Below are 23411 nucleotides of genomic sequence, written 5' to 3'. Positions count from 1 at the left end.
TTCATTTCAGCGAACGTGGCCGGTGAAGAAGGAAAAAAAAAACGAGCGGAAGAAGAGCCGCCCGTCGCTGTTCTCGTAGTGGAAAGCGTGAACACTTCGGGGATGATTGCCGTCGGTTTCGATGAACCTGCGTGCATGGACGAGTGAGGATGCGCTAATCTCGCCGCTAGTTCTCGAGAGACATGTGAATCGCGGTGACGCGATGTTTGTGAAAAGGACGTGCAATCACAAAAAGGTATATCGACGAAGGTAAAAGTGATTAGCAATTCCGAATTCTGAAGGAACATTCCCGGGAATGTCGGTCGGATCGGTACGCTGACACGTACCGTGTAACGTGTTCGGTATTCCGCGAGAAATACGCGCGAGTTTCTTCGCGGCGCGAACTTTATGGAAGTCCTCGGGGGAAGTGCACGTCGTCGTCGTCGTCCACTCTCCGCGTCGCCGCTACGAATGTCGGAATTTACCGCGGCAAAAAGCGAGAGCGCGAGAGGTGAACGACGGCGACGACGCGAGGGATCCGATCCGATCCCTCGGCAATAACGATAACATCCGCGACGTGGTGGCTTCGGCGGCGATCGCGAGAGCGCAGATTCATCTCCGTACGCGGCTCACGTAGTGAGGAGTCGCTCTTCTTTCGCGATCGTATATCTAAGAGCGCGTCGGGCGCGCAAAAATCTTGGGCAAATAGTTTTCTTCGCACCTCGGCCACTTGTCTCTTTCTCTCTCAGGTTACCGAACGGTGCGTTCCGACGGTGATGGCATACCGACGCGTGAGAAATCGCGGTTCTCTCGTGGGACATCAAAACGTGGACCGTGGATCGAGGGTTTGCATGCGAACCGGACAACCGCGAGATCGTCCTCGTTGCCGTCGACGACGTGACATCAGCGAGGACGGCGGCATCGATGCATTCCACGGAATGCACCTCCGCGCTCGGCTCTGTCCCGCTTCTGCCGAGAGAAGAGAAGAGAAGAGCGGGCGAGCGGTAAGACGAAAGAGGAAGGACGAGGGTGCACCGTCGAGAGAGAGAGAGAGAGAGAGAGAGAGAGAGAGATGCCGATTTCTTCTCTTTTTCTCGGCCCAAAGGCGCTCGCTCCCTCGCGAATAAACGCGATCGGTTCTCTTATTTGGCGGCTGGACCGAAGCCGACCGCTCGGCAGAGCTCGACGAGGATGAGAAGAAGTAGTGGTAGGAGGAGGAGGAGAAGGAGGAGGAGGAGAAGGAAGAGGAGAACGAGGAGGAAAAGGAGGAGAAGGAAGAATAGGAGGACAGAGCGAAGAGAGAGAAAGAGGGAGAGAGAGAGAGAGAGGCCCGGAGAACTTGGAATTGGCGCGACCATGGCGAAAAAGAGAAAGAGAAAGAGAGAGAGAGAGAGAGAGAGACCTCGTCGACGCGGATGCAAGATAGACTCTCTCTCTTGAGAGAGAGAAAGGATTCTCCGCGCCTTCCTCCTCTTCCTTTCATGCGAGCCGGCCCGTTAATCCTCCACGGATCCCGGCAGGATCCCACGGAGATGCACCGAGGGAATTTGCATACAAGATCTTCTGGCATCTCCTCCACCGCTGACTCGTCCTCCCGCATCTCCTCGTCGTCTCTCGCATAGCCTCCTCCCTCTCTCCCTCCCCCAACCCCGAGTTTACCTCCTCCTGCTGGTTTCTCGACGCCATCACGACCCGCTTATGTGCCGTTTGCGCGCTACTCGCTTCCTTCCTATTTGGATTCCCGACACAAAGTCCTGTCTCTCTCTCTCTCTCTCTTCTCTCTCTCCCTCCCTCTCGCTGTCTCTCTTCCTCTCCCCGGCCGCTTTGAAATCGCGAAGAACTTTGCTCAGCAGTCGGTCAAGTTTCGAGAGGCACCTAACCGATCGCATTCTCCACATGGAACAATGGAGACAGCGACAACGACCCTACGGTCTCGATGGAAACTCTGGAATACGCGACTGACCTTGACGGTCGAGCTTGGTTAGCAAGCGCGGGGTACGATCGAAGGAGGAGCGAACACGGTCTCGATAAATCCGTGAAACCGTCGCGGAAAAACTGCCTCTGGAGTTGCGGCATTAATTCGGCCGACGAATTAGCATCGTCACCCTGTAATCGCGCTCGCTCGCTCGCTCGCTCGCTTGCTAGCGCGTGCGCGCGCGCGCGCGAGCGTGATAAATTTGCAAGTATATTACGCCTTCGCCGATATGAATATTAAATGCGTCCCCGGAATAGAGAATTAAAGAGCATTTTTGCTTCCCGGAATTTGAATGCCAAATACGCGGTAATGATATGTTGCGCGCGAAGCGTCCTCGCGCGATGCATTATTAATATCGAATCCCTTTTCTCTCTGCCCCCCCCCCCCCTCTCTCTCTCTCTCTCTCTTCCTCTCACTGTCCTCCCTCCTTCCCCTCCCCTCCCCGCTGCCCCTAATTTTATCTCTGTTCTCGCAGCGAGCGGCGATAAGCGCGCTCGGCGATTTTTCCGCCGCTGTCCTGCCGGATTTTCCGGACGGACAGTCGCCGACGCGCGTCGCCTCGTCGTCCGTTTGGAAATCGCGTCCGAGAGGAAAACGTGTCCCGTAAATCCCGCAGGAAAACTCATTCGATCCGATAACCCCGAAGAATTTGACGTGGGGTTTGGTCCCCTCGCGCGCCGCCCCTACCTACCCCGGCGGAGTTAATCCGAGCCATATACGCGAGCGATTATCGTTAATTATATTTTCCTGCTGGGCTCTCACGAGCCTCGCGCTCGCGCGCGGCTGTGCGCGTCCACGTACACACAATTGTCTATCTCTTCCTCTCTCTCTCTCTCTCTCTCTCTCTCTCTCTCTCTCTCTCTCTCTCTCTCTCTCTCTCTCACTCTCCCCGGGGCTTTCGCACACAGAGAGAGAAACACGTGCCGCTTGCGTGCGTGCGCGCGCGAAAGCGCTTAGGCGTCGCGGCGTGGGTGTGCACGCGTGTTTTCGTAGATGACGAAGAAGGGATGGAGAGACCGGGGGTGCAGACCGGTGGCAACGGCGGCGGCGGTGGCGTGGGAAGGGCGAGCCACCCTCCCTTCGACGGCGTTCCTCCCTTAGCGTTAATACGGGCTACGTCGGGCGAAGGGCAGGATTAAATTGGCACCAATTACCAGCAAAACACCCTCCACGCACTTTCTCTCCCCCTGCGCGCTGTCTTCCTGGCCCGCGCTTCGGAAACGCTCACGGCCCACCCTCTTGACGCCCGCTCGCTCACCCCAAAGAAGAGAGGAGAGTCCGCCCCTTCGCAGAGCCGCAACGATATTACATTATGAAATACACATCTACACAGCTGACGTGGCTGGTCGCGGGATAATTATATCGGGGTATTCGCGCGGTGCTTAAGGATCTCTCGAGAAAGAAGCGTGCCGATATGTACGGATGAATGTTAAATCTCGCGATCGCGTTGGGGGCCCACCATGCCTCCTTCTCCCCCCCCCCCTCCTGAGTGTTGATTCGGGGATTGCTTTTGTTTGATATCGCTGAAGATTACGAAGACGGGGCGAGAGTCGATGCGCGCGTGTCGGTATTGTTGACGATTCTATTGGACGCGCCGCTCATTTTACATTCACATACATCGTAAGAATATATTTCATGAAGAAAAAGGATCTTTATAACCCTGACTAGAAATTTATCCCGTGTTCCTGATCAGGTTAACCTCATTTGGACATCAGGTCCCAATAAGGTAATACTATCGGATCCTAGTAAGTCATGTAACGCAGCGTGGATATCAGGACCTTAGTAAGGATTCATAGTCAGGTCCTTATTGAGTTACCTTATGGAATCCTTATCGTTCTTTTTTTTTGGAAATTATGGCTCTTGATTACTCGCCACGGCTATATTGGATGAGGACATTAGAAATAAGAAACGACACGCTGAAAATTCTTTCGTGTCGTCTCCAAATAAAAAGATATTTGCATGAAGTAATATTTTAGATCGCTCGAGCATACTTGTAAAATGTTTCGGAAAAGAAACATAAAATGAATATCATAAGATCATAAAGTATCATAAGGCGACAAGACGTAAAATAGTGTTAAAGAGAAAAGTTGTGACGTGTCACGTTAATTTGACTGCTAAAAATAGCTAGAATAGTTTCTGTAACATTTTACAAATATATTCAAGTGATCTGAAGTGCTTTTTCAATGCAAACATCTTCATATTTCGAAATGACACCCAAAAATTGTTTTGTTAAAACTTGATAATGCAAATCATATTAGGTACAATGAATAAGATCCCGACAAGTACCTGATTAACTGAACCGCATATTATATCATACATTAAGGTCCTAATGTGAACCCGATCATTATAACCTTATAAAGGTCCTCCTTACTCTCATTTGTCGTTAGGACATTATAAGGACTGACTTACTTAGGATTACCTTTCATTCACCCTATTAGGTCCTTATCAATGTTAAGTGAACCTGGTGAAAATTTCTAGTCGGGACGCGGAGCGGCCACTCGCGGGTTTGTGAAACGCGGTTCGGTCGCGAACACACGCGGTAACCACGTCTGGTACTTTTCCGCGAGACGCAAGATTACAGTGAGCGCACCTAGCGACAAACGCAGCGCCGATGGTCGACCGCCCATCCTCCCCCGTCTGCGCTCGTGTGTGCGCACGCGCGTGAACGAACACACAACGTCGCATCTCGCGCGAGACGGTCGACCACGACGACGATGACACGACGACGACGACGACGACGACGACGACGACGACGACGACGACGACGACGATGACGATGAAGACGGTGGCCGCATTTGTGCATACATAAATGGGCGGTTCTGAAGCGAGGAATACCGCGCGCTGCAATTGGTCGGTCGAGTCGTTACACTTATCACATTACTCGCGCGCGATGTACCGCGCGAGTGCGTGCGCGCATACGTGTATGCGTGCGCGCACCTTGAGAAACGCCACCACCTCCGTCGTGGGTCGTGGGTGTGGGAATCGCTTTCGCCGGTAACATTGGTGCGCGCCCATATGTGTGTGCGCGGCACACGCACTTATGTAAATATACGGTGCTGGATGCGTGCATATCGCACCGTATATGTGTGTGTGTGTGTGTGCGCGTATATTTGCACATATCGCGAAGAGCGCCATTTACGGAACGACTCAGCGAGTACGAGCGAGGCGAATTTCGAGATTCTCCATCGCGCGACATTCGCGCGAGCGCAAAAGTATCCCGCGACCATCAAGTGGCCGCGAATCACCGCCAAGTAGGAACGTCGTCGCCGCGCCGCGGACGAGCGCGAGTTTTATGGTAATAGCGTCGGGCTAATTAGACGCGATCGATGCGAGCGCGGAGAGAGTCGTCCTCACCCTTGCACGCCATGCGAGCGAGCGAGCGAGCGAGCGAACCCGACGACTTCGACTCTGGCGAATTTATGCAATGCGGTTACTCGAAAGGTCTTCCTGCCGCCGACGATACCGCTTCGTCTAACTAATCGCAACGATCCTTCTCGAGTGTCTCCGCAATTGCGCCGCGAGGATATTTAGCCAGGAGTGGACACTTTGCTCGACATTGCGCGCTCGAGCCTCGGCTACGGTTCCGTATAGAACGTTCTTCGTCGGGGAGAAATTGTCGGTCTCATCAATTGGTGTCCCAGTGGTTACCTTCGCCGCGCTTGGCTACGCCAAGCCGCGGCGTCGCTTTACGTTTCAATTACGGTATCGCTTCATTTCGTTATAATTTCACGTCGGTAACTCGAGAAAATCTCAATTTGACAACTGGCCCATTTCTCGCCTTGCTGACGACACACCGCGACTGTTTCTCTCTGTCCTCAAGGCGTCGCGACGCCTTACGCCGAAGCCACGCGCGAACAGTAGCGCGATATCACGCGATTTTCGCGCCGACTGTCATCGAGATGATCGGCAGGCCGGGTGTGTCCGCCCGGAAGCAGCGTGTATCGCATTACGATGCGCGCGCGAGCTTACGCATACACGCAGACACGCATTTCCATTCCGGAGACGTGGAGTAGAAGTCACGGAGGCAAGAGGAGAGAGAGAGAGAGAGAGAGAGAGAGAGGATAATTTATTATGCTGTCAGTATGTCGCTCACAATGACCGCCTCCTCGATTTTAGTGACACGACGATTATCGTCGCGGCCGATCTCGACCGATCATCGTTAGCATGAATAACGTGACAATGGTAATCCCTTTCGTGAAAGTGCTAACGGCCATACGTGCTTTGACGCCAGATGCCGTCCCGGGTATGTAGAGATCGTCACCGTGAGAGGGACACATCACGAGGACGGCAAGATGGTGGCGGAGGAGGAGGAGGAGGAGGAGGAGGAGGAGAAGGAAGCGGAGGACATTCACCACGAGGAGCAGACGCGGACCGGAGGATCTCCGACACGTGGCACGTATACACGCTTCGCCCGGCGATTCGCTTCTAAAAATATTTGCCGCTGCGAGAGGAGAGGAGAGGAGAGGAGAGGAGAGGAGAGAGAAAAAAATACGAGGAAGAATAGGGGACGTGTGAGGGAAACAGAGAGAAAGGGAAAGAGAGTGAAAAGAGGAAACAAGCGAAAAAGAAAAAAAAGGAGAGCTCTCGCAGCCGGAGGTTTTAATTTGGCCATCGGAACGCGACGATACGCGACGCGGCGCGACGTCGAGCGTCGATCCTGGGGCGATTTCGTGCGAGCGAGGGAGCGAACGAACGACTTTATTTCTGGACCGTCGTCCCGTCATTCGCGACAACGCCGATATCGTCTCTCTTCGTAAAAACCTCTCTCTCTCTCTCTCTCTCTCTCTCTCTCTCGTTTACCATCTTAACGCGACGACGGCACGCGTTTATTCTCTCTCTCTCTCTCTCTCTCTCTGTCGCTTCGTCGTACACTCTCAACACTACTCGCGCTCGCTCCCTAATCGGCCGTTCGTGTATCGACTCTCAATAGCGGCGATGTCGGGATCTTAGGCGCGGGTCGGTGGTCCGCCTTTAGGCGGATACCGCTAAAAATAGGAATACCGTTGACGCAACCGCCAATAACGGGGCGTCTGCGGCCCTCGGCAGAAGACGAGGCGAACGAATGTCTATAACGCTTACGCGAACGATGATAACTTGTAGAGCGCGCGTGCAACTCTAGCAGGAACAGGTCGCGAAAGTGGAGCGTCGACGACGAGGGGGCGGAGGGTGCGCGGGTTAACGGCGAAATAAGCGACGCAATCCCGTCCGCTCGTATACGGACACCGGTTTTCCCGGAGAATGGTGTCGCCGACGACGCGCGTTCCCCAGGAGGGAGATTGCCGGCTGCTGGCGGACCCGGCGGCGACGGCGGCGGCGGCAGAGGGTGATCCGAGCGAAATATTCTTGAAGCACTTTCCAAGGGTTGATCGCGGCCGACGAGGACGACGACGACGACGACGACGACGAAGACGACGAGCACGCCCGTAAGAGGAGATCTGTCGGCGCACGGGGGTGAGTCGGGGGCTTCCTCGGAGTGGGAAAGTGGCCCCGTTACAAGTTTTACTGCAGTTTTGCGGCTCGGAACTGCGAGCGCGTAACGGCCGGCAATTGAATTTAAATATTCAATTATGCGATGTGTAAATGAAATAGAAGCCTTATGCAAATGGCTACACGCGCCCGGGAGGGTTGTTGCAAATTTAAAGGGTTAAATATTTATTAGCCGAGGGTTAACCGAGATTTATGGAAGCGGCGCGCGCGAGCGCGCGCGTGGTTGGCTCTCTTTTCGCTCTCCCTCGACGTCGTGCGCGCGCGCGCGCGCGCTCTCTCGCGCACACCTCCGGGAATTGCGCGATTAGAGGCCGAGAGAGCGTTGCGCGCACCGCGCGGATATTACCGCGATAATTAATAATGCGCGCGCGTCGCGTCCTTACTTAATCCTAGAGCTTGCAAGCGAAGGATACACGTAGGCAACTTGCACGCTCGCTGGCTCACACGGCGAGAAAAAGGAGCAGGCTCGCCGTTCTCGCGCGAGAGCGTCGGAGAGAGATTTGCTTATTGTTAAACGCTACGATACGCTCGACGAAATACGCTAATGACTGGCTAACGTGCGACGGATGAAACTGCCCTACGCGCAGAAAAGCTCGCCTGCGGCCGCGGTGGAGGCGGTCTTGGCCATCTTGGCAGATGTGTATCGTGTCGCGCGCCTCGAAATTTCGCCGTCGTCCGCCGCTCGACGACTCGACGTCTTGCGTCTCAAGTAATCCGCTCTCATCCGCCGCGAATGAACGTCACTTTTATCTATCGCGCGCGCGCGATTACGCGCGCTCGAGGAGGCGTACGATCGGGGGTGTGCGATCGCGGCGCACAGCGGGATGAAGGAGCCTGCCTGGTGCGACGAACCACGAGAGATCGTGAGAGCTGGCGTGAAACACTCGAGTGACAAAGAAAAGGTACGCAGAGTGTTTTTTGTTTTAACTCAACAATGCTAACATTTATTTATAATGAAAATACGTTGATTGAGACAATGCTATAAACAAGTATCATTATCGATAATATATTATCGCTATGTATATATTTATGTGTAATGGCTAATCGTATACAATGATCGTGTGAGTTTTTTTTTTTTCATCTTCGTTTCATTCCCTTAAGTCTAGTAAGTTGTAAATCGTAAAACACACATACATGCACAATGTCTGTTCTCCGGAAGTCCGTCTCTTCCTCGCGTTAAATGCACGTGCTAATGTTAAACACAGCGGTTGTCGGCTTTCGTCATTCGCGTCGTTTCTGTATACGCGCGCGTTTCTGAATACGTGTGTGTGTGTGTGTGTGTGTATTTCTGTGTACGTCAAGTGCGGTAGTTGAAAAAGTTGTAACATAAATTCAAAGCTCTTACCTATACCGTGGCTCGTGTCGACTGTGTTTCGTGTCTCTCGCACCGTCTCCGCCTGTCTAAGGTGCGTATGTGTGCGCGAGTGAGTGTACTTTTAATGTATGCGTACGTGTATGTTGTCGCGCGCGCACGCGTGCGTAAGTGTATGTGCACGCCGCATGCACCACATCCCGTATAAACATTATAACAATTGCAGAAACAATACGAAACAAAAACGTAACCATATGACACACGGCGGCGACGTCATCGCGCGTCAACAAACGCGCGTCTCCGCGACGTTCTACGCGCGTCTGCGAGACTGAAAAAAAAGAGGGGCAGCAGAGCAGAGCGCACAGCGCGCGTTCGCGCAAACCCGATAAAAGCTGATCTGCCCTCTTTCTTCTCTCGCGCTCCGCGCGGATCGCAGTCTCGCCTCGGAATCGACAATAATAATAATAATAATAATAAGAATAATAATTATAATAATTATAATAATGATGATAATAAATCGCGCCGGGTCGTCGCGCGCGCTCGCACACGAGACCCGCGCGAAACGCATAAAACGACGACGTAAGGAGGAAAACGTAAACGTGCCAAAGTGTTATAAAATTTGAAACGCGACAAAAATCACACTCTCGAGATTCTCGCGAGTCGTGCCTCCCGCTCTCTCCTCTTCACCGTTCCGACGACGATAGAGACGAGACGCGCGAAGAAAACGACAAAAAAGCGGTAAACCTACGTTTACTACCGAACGGAAACAAAGATCGAGAACACAACGTGTACATCTCTCGCTTCTTTTGATTATCTGGTAACGGTGTCTAAGCTTGAGCACTAAAAGAATTATCGGATGCTCCGTCTCCTCGCCCGAGAGTGAACGCTAAAAACCGATGTCTCCCCTCGATTAGTATTTAATTAATTAAGTACACACAGTCTCTCGGCGCGAATGCGCGCACGCTGCAACCTATGGCACTAAGTATTCACGTTATTTTCTGCGTCCTTTAATTTTTAAATCTCACGCCATCATCGCGAGAGTCGACCTCCTCACATCTCGTGCGATAACGCGCACGAGATCTCCGTAGTTCGCTCCGTAACGCTCGAAGACCTTCCACCTTCCGCGGTTGCGGTCCGACGCGAAAGACGAACATCAAATTATCCGTCATGCGGTCGCGAGCGCATTTGAGCGCGGTGTCGAAGACAAACCGCGCCAAAATCATCGTCAACCCCACTACGAGATCCTCAAGAGATCGCCGTGAGAGAAAAGCAAAATAAAATGCGGAACGCTTCGGTGGATGGTCTTCGGATTGGTTCTTGCTGGTTGCCGGCTTTCACTTCGCCTCTCCCTCTCGATCACGTCCCTCTCTTCCTTCACTGCGTTTCTCCTTCTTCTTGCACGTGTTTCTTTCTCCGTCGCAATAGCTTTCTCGCATTCGCAACAGTAACGAAAGCCGAGAGGCTGGTGAAACCTCTCGGCCCTAGGTTCGGCACTCGTAACTAGGGTTCCGATCGACCGGTGCCGAAGCCCACCTTCCAACCTCCGTACTACACACCCTTGCGTTCTCGCCAAGTGTCTCGCGCGGTTTGTATCGCCACGGACAACGCCGTCGCGCTGCGAGACGGAGAGAGCGAAAAGAGTTCGCCTCCCCTCCGGTGCCCTGGTGCCCTGCGTATTCGTATTTACGACGTATTACGTACCTGTCGTGTAGCATCGAGGATGCAGCCGTCAGTCGGCTTCCTTCGCGGAGACACGTGCGGAGAGACCGAGGGACTCGCGCGCACATATGTCTCGCGACGCGTATCCTCGTGTGTGAGTCTGCTCGTGGACGTACACGAGGAGCACGCGCGATGTCTCCGTTTCAACGAGTACATCGCGCGTACGGTGTGTGTGTGTGTGTGTGTGTGTGTATCTCTCTGCATATGCATGTACATGTCGCATATCCAGTCCCCCTCTTCGAGCAGCGCGCGTAACAAGCGGCGTGTGAACGCGCGAGCGCGCAGCACACGGCCGCTAGTATACGCGACGAGACCGCGTCGATGTTGAGGAAAGAGGATTTCCCGGAGACGCTTAGTATACACAATACAGCGGGGCACCAGTTCAGGGAGAGCCCGCAACTTTTTGCTCTCGCGATCCTCTCGATCGGAGGATCTCCCTCCGATCTCGAATTTGTTGCATTTGTCTTGTTTCCTCCTTCTGGTTTGCACCAGAAGATACACAAGGGTTGTTAAGTACGGGGGATTGGGGGTGGACCTCGCGCGCCCTGCCGATCAGGACTTGTACCTCACACAACTCCCTAGTTACGAGTACCGAGACCTAGTGGCAATGATTATTATAACTCGATCGTCACGATTTTGCTTCCCGCTGCCCGTCTATTTGCTCTCTCCATCTCCCTCTCGGGGTTCGTCGCACACCGAACGTGTCGACCGATGTCGAACGCGCGACTCACAAAGTTCATTCACTATCGCTACTCACGGTCCGCTTTCGATCCCGATCTCGCACAACCAAGGTAGTAACACTACCTGCGACCTGCTCTGTCTACCGTCCCTCTCGGTAGATCCCTCTCTTCTCTCGCGTCCCTTCACCCTCTCTCGTCTACCGACGTCTCCCTCCCTCCCTCTCTCTCTCTCTCTCTCTCTCTCTCTCTCTCTCTCTCCCTCTCTCTCTCTCTCTCTCTCTCGTCGACTCCCGATAACCGCGCTAAGCTAACAATAAGTTAAACGCTATAATTTATCTCGCTAACGCTACAAGCCTTCCGAAACGTAACCGACCTCGTGTTCTCGTCTCGCCTCCCTGCCTGCCTGCCTGCCTGTTATCGCATAATTCTCGCGAAAACGCCTCGCACGATGTGCTGCCCTATCTACCCTATCTATCTATCGCGCGCATGTCCCTTACTTCTCGATGTCCCGAAGGTTCTACTAAAAAATAGACAGAAACTTCGCTTTGTCACGCGTATGAGCCTTAATCCTATTACGTATATTCAGATCACGGTTAATAATCTTTCTCTCTCTCTCTCTCTCTCTCTCTCTCTCTTGCGCGCGCGCGCGCGTGCTCGCTAACTCGCTCGGCGAATTTAACACTAGTCCCTCGAGCGACGGTTCTCGATTAACTTCGCCCTCGCTGCTGCTAATAACCGCTCCTACTCGCGCGGTGTCTCGATCGAGAAAGACGCGCGCGCGCGCCGCGGCGTCACCCGCGCGTGTACGCCCACGAAAGGGGCTACCTGGGGAAGTAGACGCCGCGTAGACGATATAATGCCTGTCGTAAACACGCCTACCGCGTCGATAGTATCGATCATCGTCCAACGCGCGCGGCTACATCGAGGCCGTCTCTCAGCTACCAGCCGCGCCGCGCTCGCGCGTGCTCTCGTGCCCCCTTTCTGTGTGGATAGCGCGCGCGCGCGCGCGCGATACAGCGGCGTATAAAAATCGCGGTCAGTTGATGCGGCGGTTGATGAAACGAGCGAGGAAGAGAAAAGATCCAAGAACAAGCGGCGAGAAAAAAACGCCAAGACAGGAGAAAAACGGAACGAGGGCGCACGCGGTTGCGCCCGCCCTTCCGAAATCGCGATAATATCATCAGTTAACCGACTCGTCGTCCCTCTCTCTCTCTCTCTCTCTCTCTCTCTCCCGTCTACCTGCCGCGCGATATACACACCTGGCGTGCGCGCGAGTATGCCGCGGTGCTCGTTTCGGTGCTGTTACATCGCCGCGCACACCCGTGTGCGTATTGTTCCTCCCTCCCTCCCTCCCTCCCCCTCCGCAACCTCTTGTTGCTCCGAAGCGATCGCTCGTGTTGAAGACGCTCAGCCGAACTCTCAGTCGAACTGTGGCCAGTTCGATTCTCTCCACGTGTCCCTCTCTCTGTGTCTGTCTCTCTAACTACCCTGATCGCTCTAGCTAGCTCCGCTCTGCACGACCTACGACTACTTAAATTCGCGCCGACGCCGACGGCGACCAAGTCTCGCGCGCGGGAAGACGCGCGCGAACGCGCCCTCCTCTCCTAATGCCCGCTCTTTTATACAAATATCTCGTACGTCTTCGTGCGTCATGCCGTGCCGCGAGAGACCTTGAGGAGAGTCGCGGGAGGGAAGGTTGAGAGAAGAAGAATGAGAAAGAAAGAGGGAGCGAGGCGCGGTCGCGCGCGAGAGATCGGACCGACGCCTCCTCGCTTCTCGGAGCGGTTTATCGACGCGCGAACCGCGCGTCTCGTTATTTCCGATAACTGCCAGGCCCGCAGATGGGTAGAGAGAGAAAGAGAGGAAGGGGAGAAACAGAGAGAACCCTCCCCCCCCGCCCCCCTCGTCCGACCGAACGCTCCGACCGCACGAAGAGCAACACGCGGAGAAGAGGATCGGTTGCATAAGGCTGCGCGCGCGCGCGCGCGCGCGCGGAGAGCCCGCGAGCGGCCGTTCGGCGCTCTCGCGCCGATAATAGCCCATTACGACTGGTTTCCGAGTCGGTTTCGGCCCGTGAGTATCTCTGAATATGTTTTCAAAACGAATCGTTCCCGAGGGCCGATGTCAACGGACGACCCCGCTGCTGCTGCTGCTCTCTCTCTCTCTCTCTCTCTCTCTCTCTCTCTCTCTCTCTCTCTCTCTCTCTCTCTCTCCCCTCCCCCCCTCTCTCTCTCCCTCTCCTTTTCTCTGCCTCTCGAAACGAATTTAGAAACAATCTTCGGCGCCACGTGATGGGACGGCTTATGCAATCGCGAGAATCCGCGTCGGACGTGCATCGCGCTCGAGCGGAATTACGGACGCACCGCGAGAGAAACACGCAAAGGCGGTTACACACCACGTCCATGCGACGACGGACGAGCGCAAGACGATGGAACTCTGGCAGCATTGAACGCAGAGCAAAGTGCTCCGTGCGGCTGATTGCCTTGTCTGCTGGCATCGACGGAGAGAACCTGACGCCCAGGGCTAACGCTTAAACGTGAGTAAATGTAGAGAATAGCTTGAGCTTGTGAATGTGAGAGCAGTTGCGACGGACTAATATAAACCGTACCGCGCTGTGCCTCTCTCTCTCTCTCTCGCTCTCTCTCTCTCTCTCTCTGTCTCTCTGTCTCTGTCTCTGTCTCTCCCTCTCTGTCCCCTTGCCGGGAACGCGACTCGTGACTTTGTGAGCGAGAACGTAGTGAGAGAAGAGAACGAGAAATGAATGAACTCCGGAGCCAACGGCCGAGCGCCGAGAGCTGAGGGAGAGATCGGCGCTCGTCCTCCACCGTTCGCTGGAGCAATACGAGGCTGTTGACGGAAACATACCGAGAGAAGAAGAGTGCCAACAAGTAGCGCCGGTCCAACAAACCGCGAGTTTCTAGTTTCCATAGTCGCGCGGCAGGTTCTGCGCGCGATCTCTAGTGAGATCTGTCCACGAAACGAAATCTCGACGGTTCCCTCCTCAACCTCCTCTTCCTCCTCCTTCTCCTCCCCCACCTCCCGCGAGGAGAGTTAGCCGTGTGTTAACGGATAGAGAACTGCAGAAGTCGCTGCCCACACGTGCACTCGCGTCTCAAACATCGATCAGCGTAGCTGATGCGCGGGCAGGTGTGCCAGCTATGTCTTCCTGAGAGAGAGAGAGAGAGAGAGAGAGAGAGAGAGCACAGACCCTTTCTGCTGGACCTGGACTGCTGTTGCGTTCAGACTCCCACACACGTTTGTGACCTCGAGTCAGAGAGCACTGTGCGCATCCGACCTGACGACTCGCTGCTCTCGTGGTTGTCAGTCGCGGCGGAACAATCGGATCGTTCTCGATTTCGCGATAGAGAAGGAGAGACAGGACACGGGTCGACCCGTTCGTTCGTGGCGGATCGCGCCAACCGACCCTCGACAACCCGACAGCCCGAAAAGTCCGAGCGAAACACGCGGCGGACGAGGTAGCGGAACAACACGACGTACGGCGGCGTAAAGAATAATAAAAAAGAGGTAGAATTATACGGGATAAGCGGCGGCGAGGGGGGATGGGGGAGGGGGGATGGGGGAGGGGGGAGCAACGTCGCGGGAAGGACAAGAGAGTCAGAAGTGGTCTCGCAAAATCGGCACGGAAGTCGCGCGGTGGTCTATTACGAGCACGGATAGACGGCCGAGTTGATGCTGTGGTAGGCGGCGAGGGCGTGCGCGTGCGCTGGGGGCGCGGATGCGGCTGCGTGCGGCGAGGTGGCCATCGCGGATGCCGCCGCGGCTGCCATCATCATCTGTTGGTGCGAACGCTTTAGGGAGTTGGGAGTTGTGGCGGCGCTACTTGGGGTAATAGCAGTAGTAGTGGTGGTGTTCGACTGCGGCGCAGGGTGGTGGTTTTGGCTTTGGTTTTGGCTCAGTTGCAGGGGGGTGGTAGCGGCGGTACTGCCGATCCCGGCGTGATTATTATTATTGTTGTTATTATTCTGGTGGTGGTGGTGGTGGTGATGGTGATGGTGGTGGTGGTGGGGGGTGAGCGCGTCGTGCGGATAGTAAGACGATGACGATGGTGAGGTACTCACGACGTCCGGCGTGCTGGCTCCGTCCGTGTGGCTGGTGCTGTCAGCGGTGCTCCTAGGTCCGCTGCCGTCCAGACCGTTACCCAACTCGGGTGGCTTCGAGCTCTCTCGGTCGTCGATTACTAGGTCTATCGGCATCTTGCCCTTCAAACAGCTGATGTACCGATGGCAGAAATTGTCGCAGAGCTCATGTACCTGAAACACGAGGAAGACAGAAGGAACGTTCATTAGTCGGCCGGTCGTGAGCGTAGACATCGAGATAGGTACACTACACCCTCGGCTCTAGCTCGGACCAAGGAGCTCATACAGATACCGTTTCCCAAAAGACATCTTCCACATAACTGAGTGCGAAGGCTGATTAACCGCGCCGCCGGATATAATTAATAGACGGATTCCATCGAATGAATCGACAACCGACCGTGGTTTCACCGAGGTATGAGGCACAGACGGAGAAAGAAGGAAGGGAGAAAGAGAAAGAGAGAGAGAGAGTGGACGCGGCGTATCGATACACGAAGATGGAGGAGGCTGGTGTGGGCATCTCGAGAGATCGTGGAAGCGGTCTGGTAGCTGAAGAGAAACCGATGCGACGGACGGAGAGAGAGAGCGAGAGAGAGAGAGAGAGAGAGAGAGAGAGAGAGAGAGACAGAGGGGAGGGGAAGGAGGGAGAAACAGAGTCAGAGAAAGAAGGAAAGAGTGAGAACGAGAGAAAAGAAGATAGAGGAGGAGAGGAGGTCTGACCGGTGTCCAGTCGACCAGAATGTTATGTATGCAAATGAGGCCTGACAGGCCTATAGGATAGCCAGTCCTCCTCCGTCTCCCTTTCGACTCATCCTCTCTCAGCCGTCGCCCTATACTACCTCCGTCCACATCCCGACCCTATCGTCCTCCCGCCTCTGATTCGCCTTCTTGATTCCGTTTAGAATAAACGTATTATATAAGCAAGAGCAAATAAAAATCGTTATCTTGTTATATGTAAATCGTCGGCGAGCCGAGACGAGGCATTATGAAGAAGCCGCGTAGCGGTCTTCTTCGCGAACGTACACCCACCCTGCGTCTCTCCCCCATCGTCCTTCGTTCCCGGGGCAACCTCGCGCGAGCGTTACCTCAACCGTCTCTATCGGCCCGCCGGTCACTTGTAACGCTCTTATTAGGCATTTATGTATAATAGAGAAGAAGACGGCCATCTTTGCCGTAGGCGGCACCGTCCAATAGTGGTGTGCATCGAGAACGCACGGACAATGCGCGTGCTTATCGTGGAGAGCCATGTACGCGAGAAGAGCCGCGATCGAATTTCCCTCGGCCGATCGAAGAGGCAGAAAAAGTCGGCTGAGAGAGACAGACGGACAGACAGAGAGAGAGAGAGAGAGAGAGGAACGAGCGGCTTCGCGTATCCTTTGCAGAGACTGGAAGCTAACTTATTACTATCTGGAGTTCGTGGTAATCGACACGATTCGGTGTTACACGGTAACGCAAAGGGTCTGAATAGAGTCCAATCTAAGCGGGCGCTTTGCATATCGGGGCAAGATTGTCGGGGGTGGTTGCCGGGCGCCGATCGGTTCACGAGAGGTTACTCAATGACGATATTATTAGGGGCGATCAATGAGATCGTTATGGATTTTCTGCCGCGTCACCACGAGACGACGATACATTTCGCGTCGATCAGCGAACATTCGTCGCGCTCGTTTAACTTCTTTCAAAAATGAGGGGCCCTCGTCGGGAGTGATAATGCGCCGCGGCAACCTCGGTCCCGCGCTTCTTCCATGCGGGGTACCGACTCCCCGCCTCTTCTTCCATGCCGCTTCCATCGCCCCAACGTCGTCGTGTACCACCGCGACGCGGTAACACAATGCCCGCTCAGGATGACTAGACCCCCCCTCTCCCCCTCCCCACCCCCCTCTCTCTCTCTCTCTCTCCCTTTCTCTCTCTCTCTCTCTTTCCCGCCCTCCCTTCTTTCGCTCTTTCTCTAGTTAATGGAGAGACCAAAGGGCGGTGGGAGGAGACGAAGGACTCCGAAGGACAGCGGCTATAATGCCGGACTGGTTAGAATTTGATCCGCCGGGAGTCGAGTCGAACCGAGCGACAATGCTCAGCGATGAAGAGAAATAAAAATGCCCCCTTCGTACGCAGGGAGTCTGAGGGCGTCAAATCGATCCCGGAGTCTTGCGGATCTCCGGATCAACATTGAGGTATTTCAAAATACCTCGCCTCGATCCTGTGGCGTTTTGCGCAAATAATCGGTTGCGGAGTAATAAGAGATATACTCGCTTGTAGATCTCGCAGTATTCTCGCGCCGTACGTAGTGAAATCTCAAACGACGTTAATTCATGTGTAAACCTACGTACCGCGCGGCTGTAGCAGGAAATTATCGGAAAAGGCGTTACTCGCTGGGATCGATACTCCAACTACGATACTGAACACGATACGATCGCGTCGGAACACACGAGTTTTTGCAATCTATCCTACCATTGAATCGCGTCATCCTACACCGTGGACGATGATCTCGCAGGGAGACCGATACGGGATACAACAGGGAGGTCGTCCCCGGCGATACGACGCACGGGACGTTGTTCTCGATCGCCTGTAGCCTCCCTTTTCCATGGGCACTTTCGGCGGCGGCGGCGGCGGCGGCGGCGGCCGTGGAGCAACGGAGCAAAAGGACAACGTGCAGTTAGGTCCGATCCTCTTTCTCCCTCGAAGGAGAGAGAAAGTCGTGTCGTCCGAGGATATCTCGTGGCGCGCGATACGACAAAGTGGCCCGTTATCTGCGGACCGAGGCGAGCGAGACAAATTTCGGACTACGTCCGTAATTGGACGCGGTACGAAAATAGTCGCCCGGATGCGAATATCGCTGCTTAAAGTTTCAGCGCAAGTTAAATTACGATTCAATTTCCAATCGAGGCTCGGCATCGATCGGATTAAACTTTCACGGAGGACATCGCGATCGGGAAGTCTAAACGCTCGCGGTAATGCGATTTCTATCGATGTCCTCGTGCGAGGACGGAAACGAGAACTATTCGGAATCGATGAGTGACTTCTTCTTCCGGGGTTCGAATGCGCGCCATCAGAGTTATCAGTTGCGCGAGTGAAAGAGAGAGAAGCAGAGAGAGAGAGAGAGAGAGAGAGAGAGAGAGAGAGAGAGAGAGAGAGAGAGAGAGAGAGAGAGAGAGAGACGATTATTGTCATCGCGGGTGTCCGTGCGCGAAGAGAATCGCGCAGAGAATGGAACCTCGATGCGAGTGCCGCTTTCGGTATGACGACGTCATCGGTGTGAGGTGAAAGACGTCACACGCAAGAAAGTCGCGGTTAGATTCATCCCACAATGTCGCGGACGATGTCGCTGTAACGTGATATTATACCCGTTTTATGGGCGATTTAACAGTTCGAATGTGCTCGAGGATACCTCTTCGTACACGGTCGACTTAATGCGCGAGAGAGAAATCGTCGGGTCGCTCCGTCAAATTCCATTCGCCACAGTCGCCTCCGACAACATCTCCTCATGCCAAACGCACAGAGAAGCGAAGAGATGAAGGGAGCAAGGCAGAAAGGCAGAAAGAGAAAGGGAGAAAAAGAGAGAAAGAGTATCCAGTTTTACATCTGGGTCAGAATCTAGCTCGCCAATCTAACGATTGTTTTCAAGTAGCACATGTATACAGTCAGCAAGCACATAGAGTACGCGGGGTGCGCGCAGGGGAATTTTACAAGAAACTCGTTATCCGTAACGTCGCTCTCTCTCTCTCTCTCTCTCTCTCTCTCTCTCTCTCTCTCTCTCTCTCGATTATTCCCGTGCGTTTTCACGTGGTTTCAAAGAGGAAGACCGAAACCAGTTCCCCAATTCAAAGAGAACATTTAAACGATTCTCTCCCCTTTCTCTCGGCGATCCCTGTTATCATGGAGGGAGGAGAGGAGAAGGGGGAAATTCCACGCGGGGCGACATTATACGAACTCGAGGACCTCCTTTTCATCCGACCTCGAAATTGCTCGAAAATTTACGTAAACGAAGGAAAGAACGGGTGTAAACGCGTCCTCTACCTCTCTCGCGCTCTCTTTCTTTCTCCCTCCCTCCCTCCTTCCCTCTCTCTCTCTCTCTCTCTCTCTCTCTCTCTCTCTCTCTCTCTCTCTCTCTCTCTTTCCCCTCTATCTCGCTGTCCTCGCGCTACCGCACCCGCTCCTTCCGCCCTCTTCCCGCGTCTCTTCACGGACTCTCGGAAAGGCAAACGCCGAAGAATGGAACGGATCCGTGGTACGTACGAGCGAGAGAGTAGAAAAGGAGGAACGCAAGGAACCCCATTTACGGCACAATGGGCTCTTTTGAAGCCGAAGGTAATGAAGGTTTCGGGGTGTCTGTCTCGGTCTCCCTCCCTCGCGGCCTGATTCGCAACTTGACCACCCTTACGGCACGCATAGGATATACCGGGTGTACGCGGCAAACGAGATCGCCCGTTTTCTTCGTTTTCGCAGGCGCTGGACGGTACCGCGGTGTGGTATCGACGAGTCAATCGCTCGGCGATGACTCGATGATGAGAAACGCGTCGATCGAGCGATCTGCCGAAGCGAACACACATCGGGCGCGTCAGGCCGCGTTGATGCGAAAGTTCAACTTGAACGTTGAAAGCACAAGCAGTACACCACTGTGCCGATTCTTTTCCATGCGCGAACGCCAAGGTACGTCTTTACACACTAGTATGACTAGTTTTCCTCACGGCGCGCGTGCAAAGAGATCCCGCTAGTGTTTAAAGCGCTACCCCGTGTGGCGCACATTTCAGCGAACCGACCAGTTAAGACTTCATTTCTGCGGGCACCGCGTGTCGATCCGCCTCGGACGTCTCGCGGCAAGATCGTCGCGCGCGCGCGCGAGAGAGAGAGAGAGAGAGCTCGACAGAGCGGCGGCACGTACGTGCGCTGCGCGCAGGAACACGAGGATATTCCAGCGGGAGAGAGCGACGTGCGCTGGCATAGGTTTAGAACCAGTTTCCTGCAGCGCGTCCAGCAGGCTGCGGAGGGGGGGGGAGGTCGCGCCCGCGTGTTGTACCAGTACGAATCCCGTTGGTATGCACTGTGTACGCCATAATATCCCATAAGAAATTTACCGCTCTCTAACCGGTGTACGCGCGAGGCGGTTCTGCCCAGAGTCCTGCGCCGAGGAGGACGACGGAAGAACGGAGTGGAGGAGAGTAGAGTAGAGAGTAGAGAGAAAAGAAGAGAAGAGTACCGAGAGGGGAACTATACTATACAGGGGAGGGGGGGAGAGAAAGAGAAAGAGAAAGAGAGAGAGAGAGAGAGAGAGAGAGAGAAAGAGTCGCTACGTCGCCGTCAAAAAATACTCCACCGCGAAGGCAGAGAGGCAGACCGAGAGAGAAAGAGGGAGAAAGAGAAGGGAAAAGGGCCTGACCGGATCTTCCTTCCGCGCACCGGGCCCCGGCAAAACGTAATTATGCTAATACGCGATTGGTTCGAAAATGTTAAATGCACGAGGCGCAGGCACCGCGGGCTACCATGAGCCTCCCTCCATTGGTCCCCTCTCTCTCCCATTCTCTACGCTACGTTGAATCGTTCTCTGTCTCTCTCTCTCTCTCTCTCTCTCTCTCTCTCTCTCTCTCTCTCTCTCTCTCTCTGTCTCTCTCTCTCTTTCTCTGTCTCTCTCTTTCCCTCGCCGTCTTCCTCCACTGTGCGAGCACAGATATTTATGGAATCTTCTTCATCGCGCGCGCGCTGCATTCCGCTTCGCTCGCTCGCGTCTCGTCTCGTTTCGTCCCGTCTCGTCTCGTCTCGTCTAGAAGAGGCCCCGGGGACCAGAAACGTTTCAATCTCCGTTACCGTCGATGGCGTGCCAAGCCGCGCTTCTCGTGTCTCCGGGATTACGGGACAGAGAGAGATTCGACACTCGCGACCAGTCCCGATTTACACACGCCAAGAGCAGTATCGGAGTATCCCCGCCGCGAAAAATACACCACCGCGCCGCGTTTTATCTCACGCAGCGTGCTCGTGCGCGTATTCCGCTAATTTCTTTAATCGTGCGCGCTTCCATTAACGCGGGCGAATTTAGAGGCACGAGCAAGTAACGAGTAATAAGCGCTATCGCGATAAAATGAAGCGTCGCTGGTACCTTCGAGCGAGCACCAATTAGCGAATTCATTTGCTTCGACGCAGATAAGCCGACGCGAGAGTGCGGAATCGCGTTTCGGTGATTTATTCGCCGGCCTTAATGCTTCCCTCCCTCCCTCCCCCCCTCGCTCCCTCTTTCTCTCGTCCGCCGGTTTGAATCGTGCCACCCGAGCGCTCGCGTGTTCGTATAGAATCGTCGCGGAAAATTTATATTCCGTTCGATTCTATTTTACAGACAGATACTTCATTTGCGTCACGCCGCGTCAGGGAGAGAGAGAGAGAGAGAGAGAGAGAGAGAGAGAGAGAACCGAGCCAATTTTCCGTCGAGGGTAGAGACGCGCGAATCATGTCGGACGAGAACTATAATACCCGCCGCCGTCGACGATCGCAGTGCATCGAAAACGCACCAACAATCCCGACGATAGTCGAATCCGCCGCGGGTGATGACGCGGCATTATAATAATGTAATCGCCATAAATGAGGAAAATTGCTATAAAATTGCGCGATCGAACCGGACGAGCGGCCGGGGCCGGGGTGGCGAGGGCCGCGAAGAGGTCTCGAGAACGCGCGCGGCCAATGGCTGGCTGCCGCAACGTCAGCTGCCATTTCGATGGAAATGCGATGGATGTCCGCTATTTTGTATGATAAAATATCGCCGCAAAAAGCGCCTGGGCAAACCAGACCCGCCTCCGTGTCCCGCGGGCGCAGCCATTCGGCTGGATAGAGAGAGAGAGAGAGAGAGAGCCGGTCGAAAAATCCTTGCACGTTGCACCGAGAGAGCGTTATTATCCTTCCTCTCTCGGCGAAGCGTGCAACGCGAGGAAAAAGACGCGCGTTTCCGAGAACCTCGTGGCAACGAGCGAAGAACGAAGGACTTTGCGACGAGACAAGCACGACTCCTCTCGTTCGTCCCTCGCTCTCTCGCTCGCGCCGATGAAAAGCCCGGACGGTCTCGGAATTTCCCTCGACAGATGTCTCACTTTCACCGCGCGACCGTAATTCCACGACGCGCTGGCTGGCTGGCTGGCTGGCTGGCTGACTGGCTGGTGGAGTATCGAGAACGTATTGTCATTTCGCCCGGGTGATCGGAAAGAAGGGGTAGTACTCCTCAACGACGGACGGAAAAAGAAGTAGGGGGAGAAACACGAGAAACGGGAGCGACATCGCGGAGCAGACAACTCGCCACAACGAGTTAACGCGCGCGCACCAGCTGTTGAACAGCGAAATGACTCCACTTACGTTTTAGAATCGGTTCGGTTCGGTTCGTGTCCACGCGCCCGCGCGCGAGCGAGGCCGAGCTTTCACCGCAATTACGGAAAATTGCCCCCGCAGTCATAACAGTCGTTTTTTAGGTGTTAAAGGCGACTTATCGGCAGCGGGCGCAGCGGTAATCTCTTACAATGAGGCCGATCGCGAGAATGTCCAGTCGACCAGTGTACACACTGCACGTAGCGAGCAGGAAACCGCTTCTTGCGTCACACAGCGATTTTCACGTCGCGCGGCCTTTCCTTCGCACTTTTTTAGGCAGAAAGAAAAGTTACGCGAGCACGCGAGCGAACGCGCGCGCGCGCACGCTATCTTCAGTTTTCAGGCCAACATGAGACGAGAAAATACGTCCTCTGTGTGGCCAACTGGTAGAAATGGAAATCGCGACACCGCGAAACATCTGAATTCGACTCGAGTATACGAGAAAAAGGGGGACGGCTTACGGGAAGATAACGATCAAAATATGAGACCGAAGCAAAGATTTTATCGCTGATATCGCCGTCGACGGAACGAGCGAGAAAGTCTGATCTTTGGACAACGAGATTTCGTAAATAGGTGATCCGCGCCTCATCGGCGAATCCGCGCCAACATTATGAGCCTCGTAAGGTGGAAGCGAAGGTGGATACTCACCTTTTCGAGCTCGAGGAGGTGAAACCGGAGGACCTGAATCGCCTGAACCATCTGAAACGAGAAAAAAGAATTGAATAAAATGCATTCGACGGACGCGAAGGCAGAAAAAAGGCATCGGATGGTAGGAGCTGGTTCGGAGCTGGACAGCGGGCGGCGGGCGGCGGAGGAGGAGGAGGAGGCGAAGG

At 54.4% G+C, this 23411-nt stretch overlaps 1 protein-coding gene across 5 annotated transcripts in view; it reads right to left on the bottom strand.

Moving 5' to 3' along the window:
- hth (Meis homeobox homothorax) overlaps positions 1-23411 on the bottom strand; it is a 273655-nt gene that overhangs the window by 196530 nt on the left and 53714 nt on the right. For all 5 annotated transcript variants that reach the window (XM_025298145.1, XM_025298131.1, XM_025298151.1 and 2 more), the window contains exons 5-6: positions 23227-23277; positions 15232-15423 (exon numbers count right to left, since the gene is read on the bottom strand). In XM_025298145.1, the coding sequence (XP_025153930.1) occupies positions 15232-15423; positions 23227-23277 (243 nt within the window). The remainder of the gene's footprint in view (positions 1-15231; positions 15424-23226; positions 23278-23411) is intronic.

The sequence above is a fragment of the Harpegnathos saltator genome, unplaced genomic scaffold (assembly GCF_003227715.2).
Source record: "Harpegnathos saltator strain DR-91 unplaced genomic scaffold, Hsal_v8.6 scaffold100, whole genome shotgun sequence".
NCBI lineage: Eukaryota > Metazoa > Arthropoda > Insecta > Hymenoptera > Formicidae > Harpegnathos > Harpegnathos saltator.
This window is presented reverse-complemented; position numbering and strand designations above follow the sequence as displayed.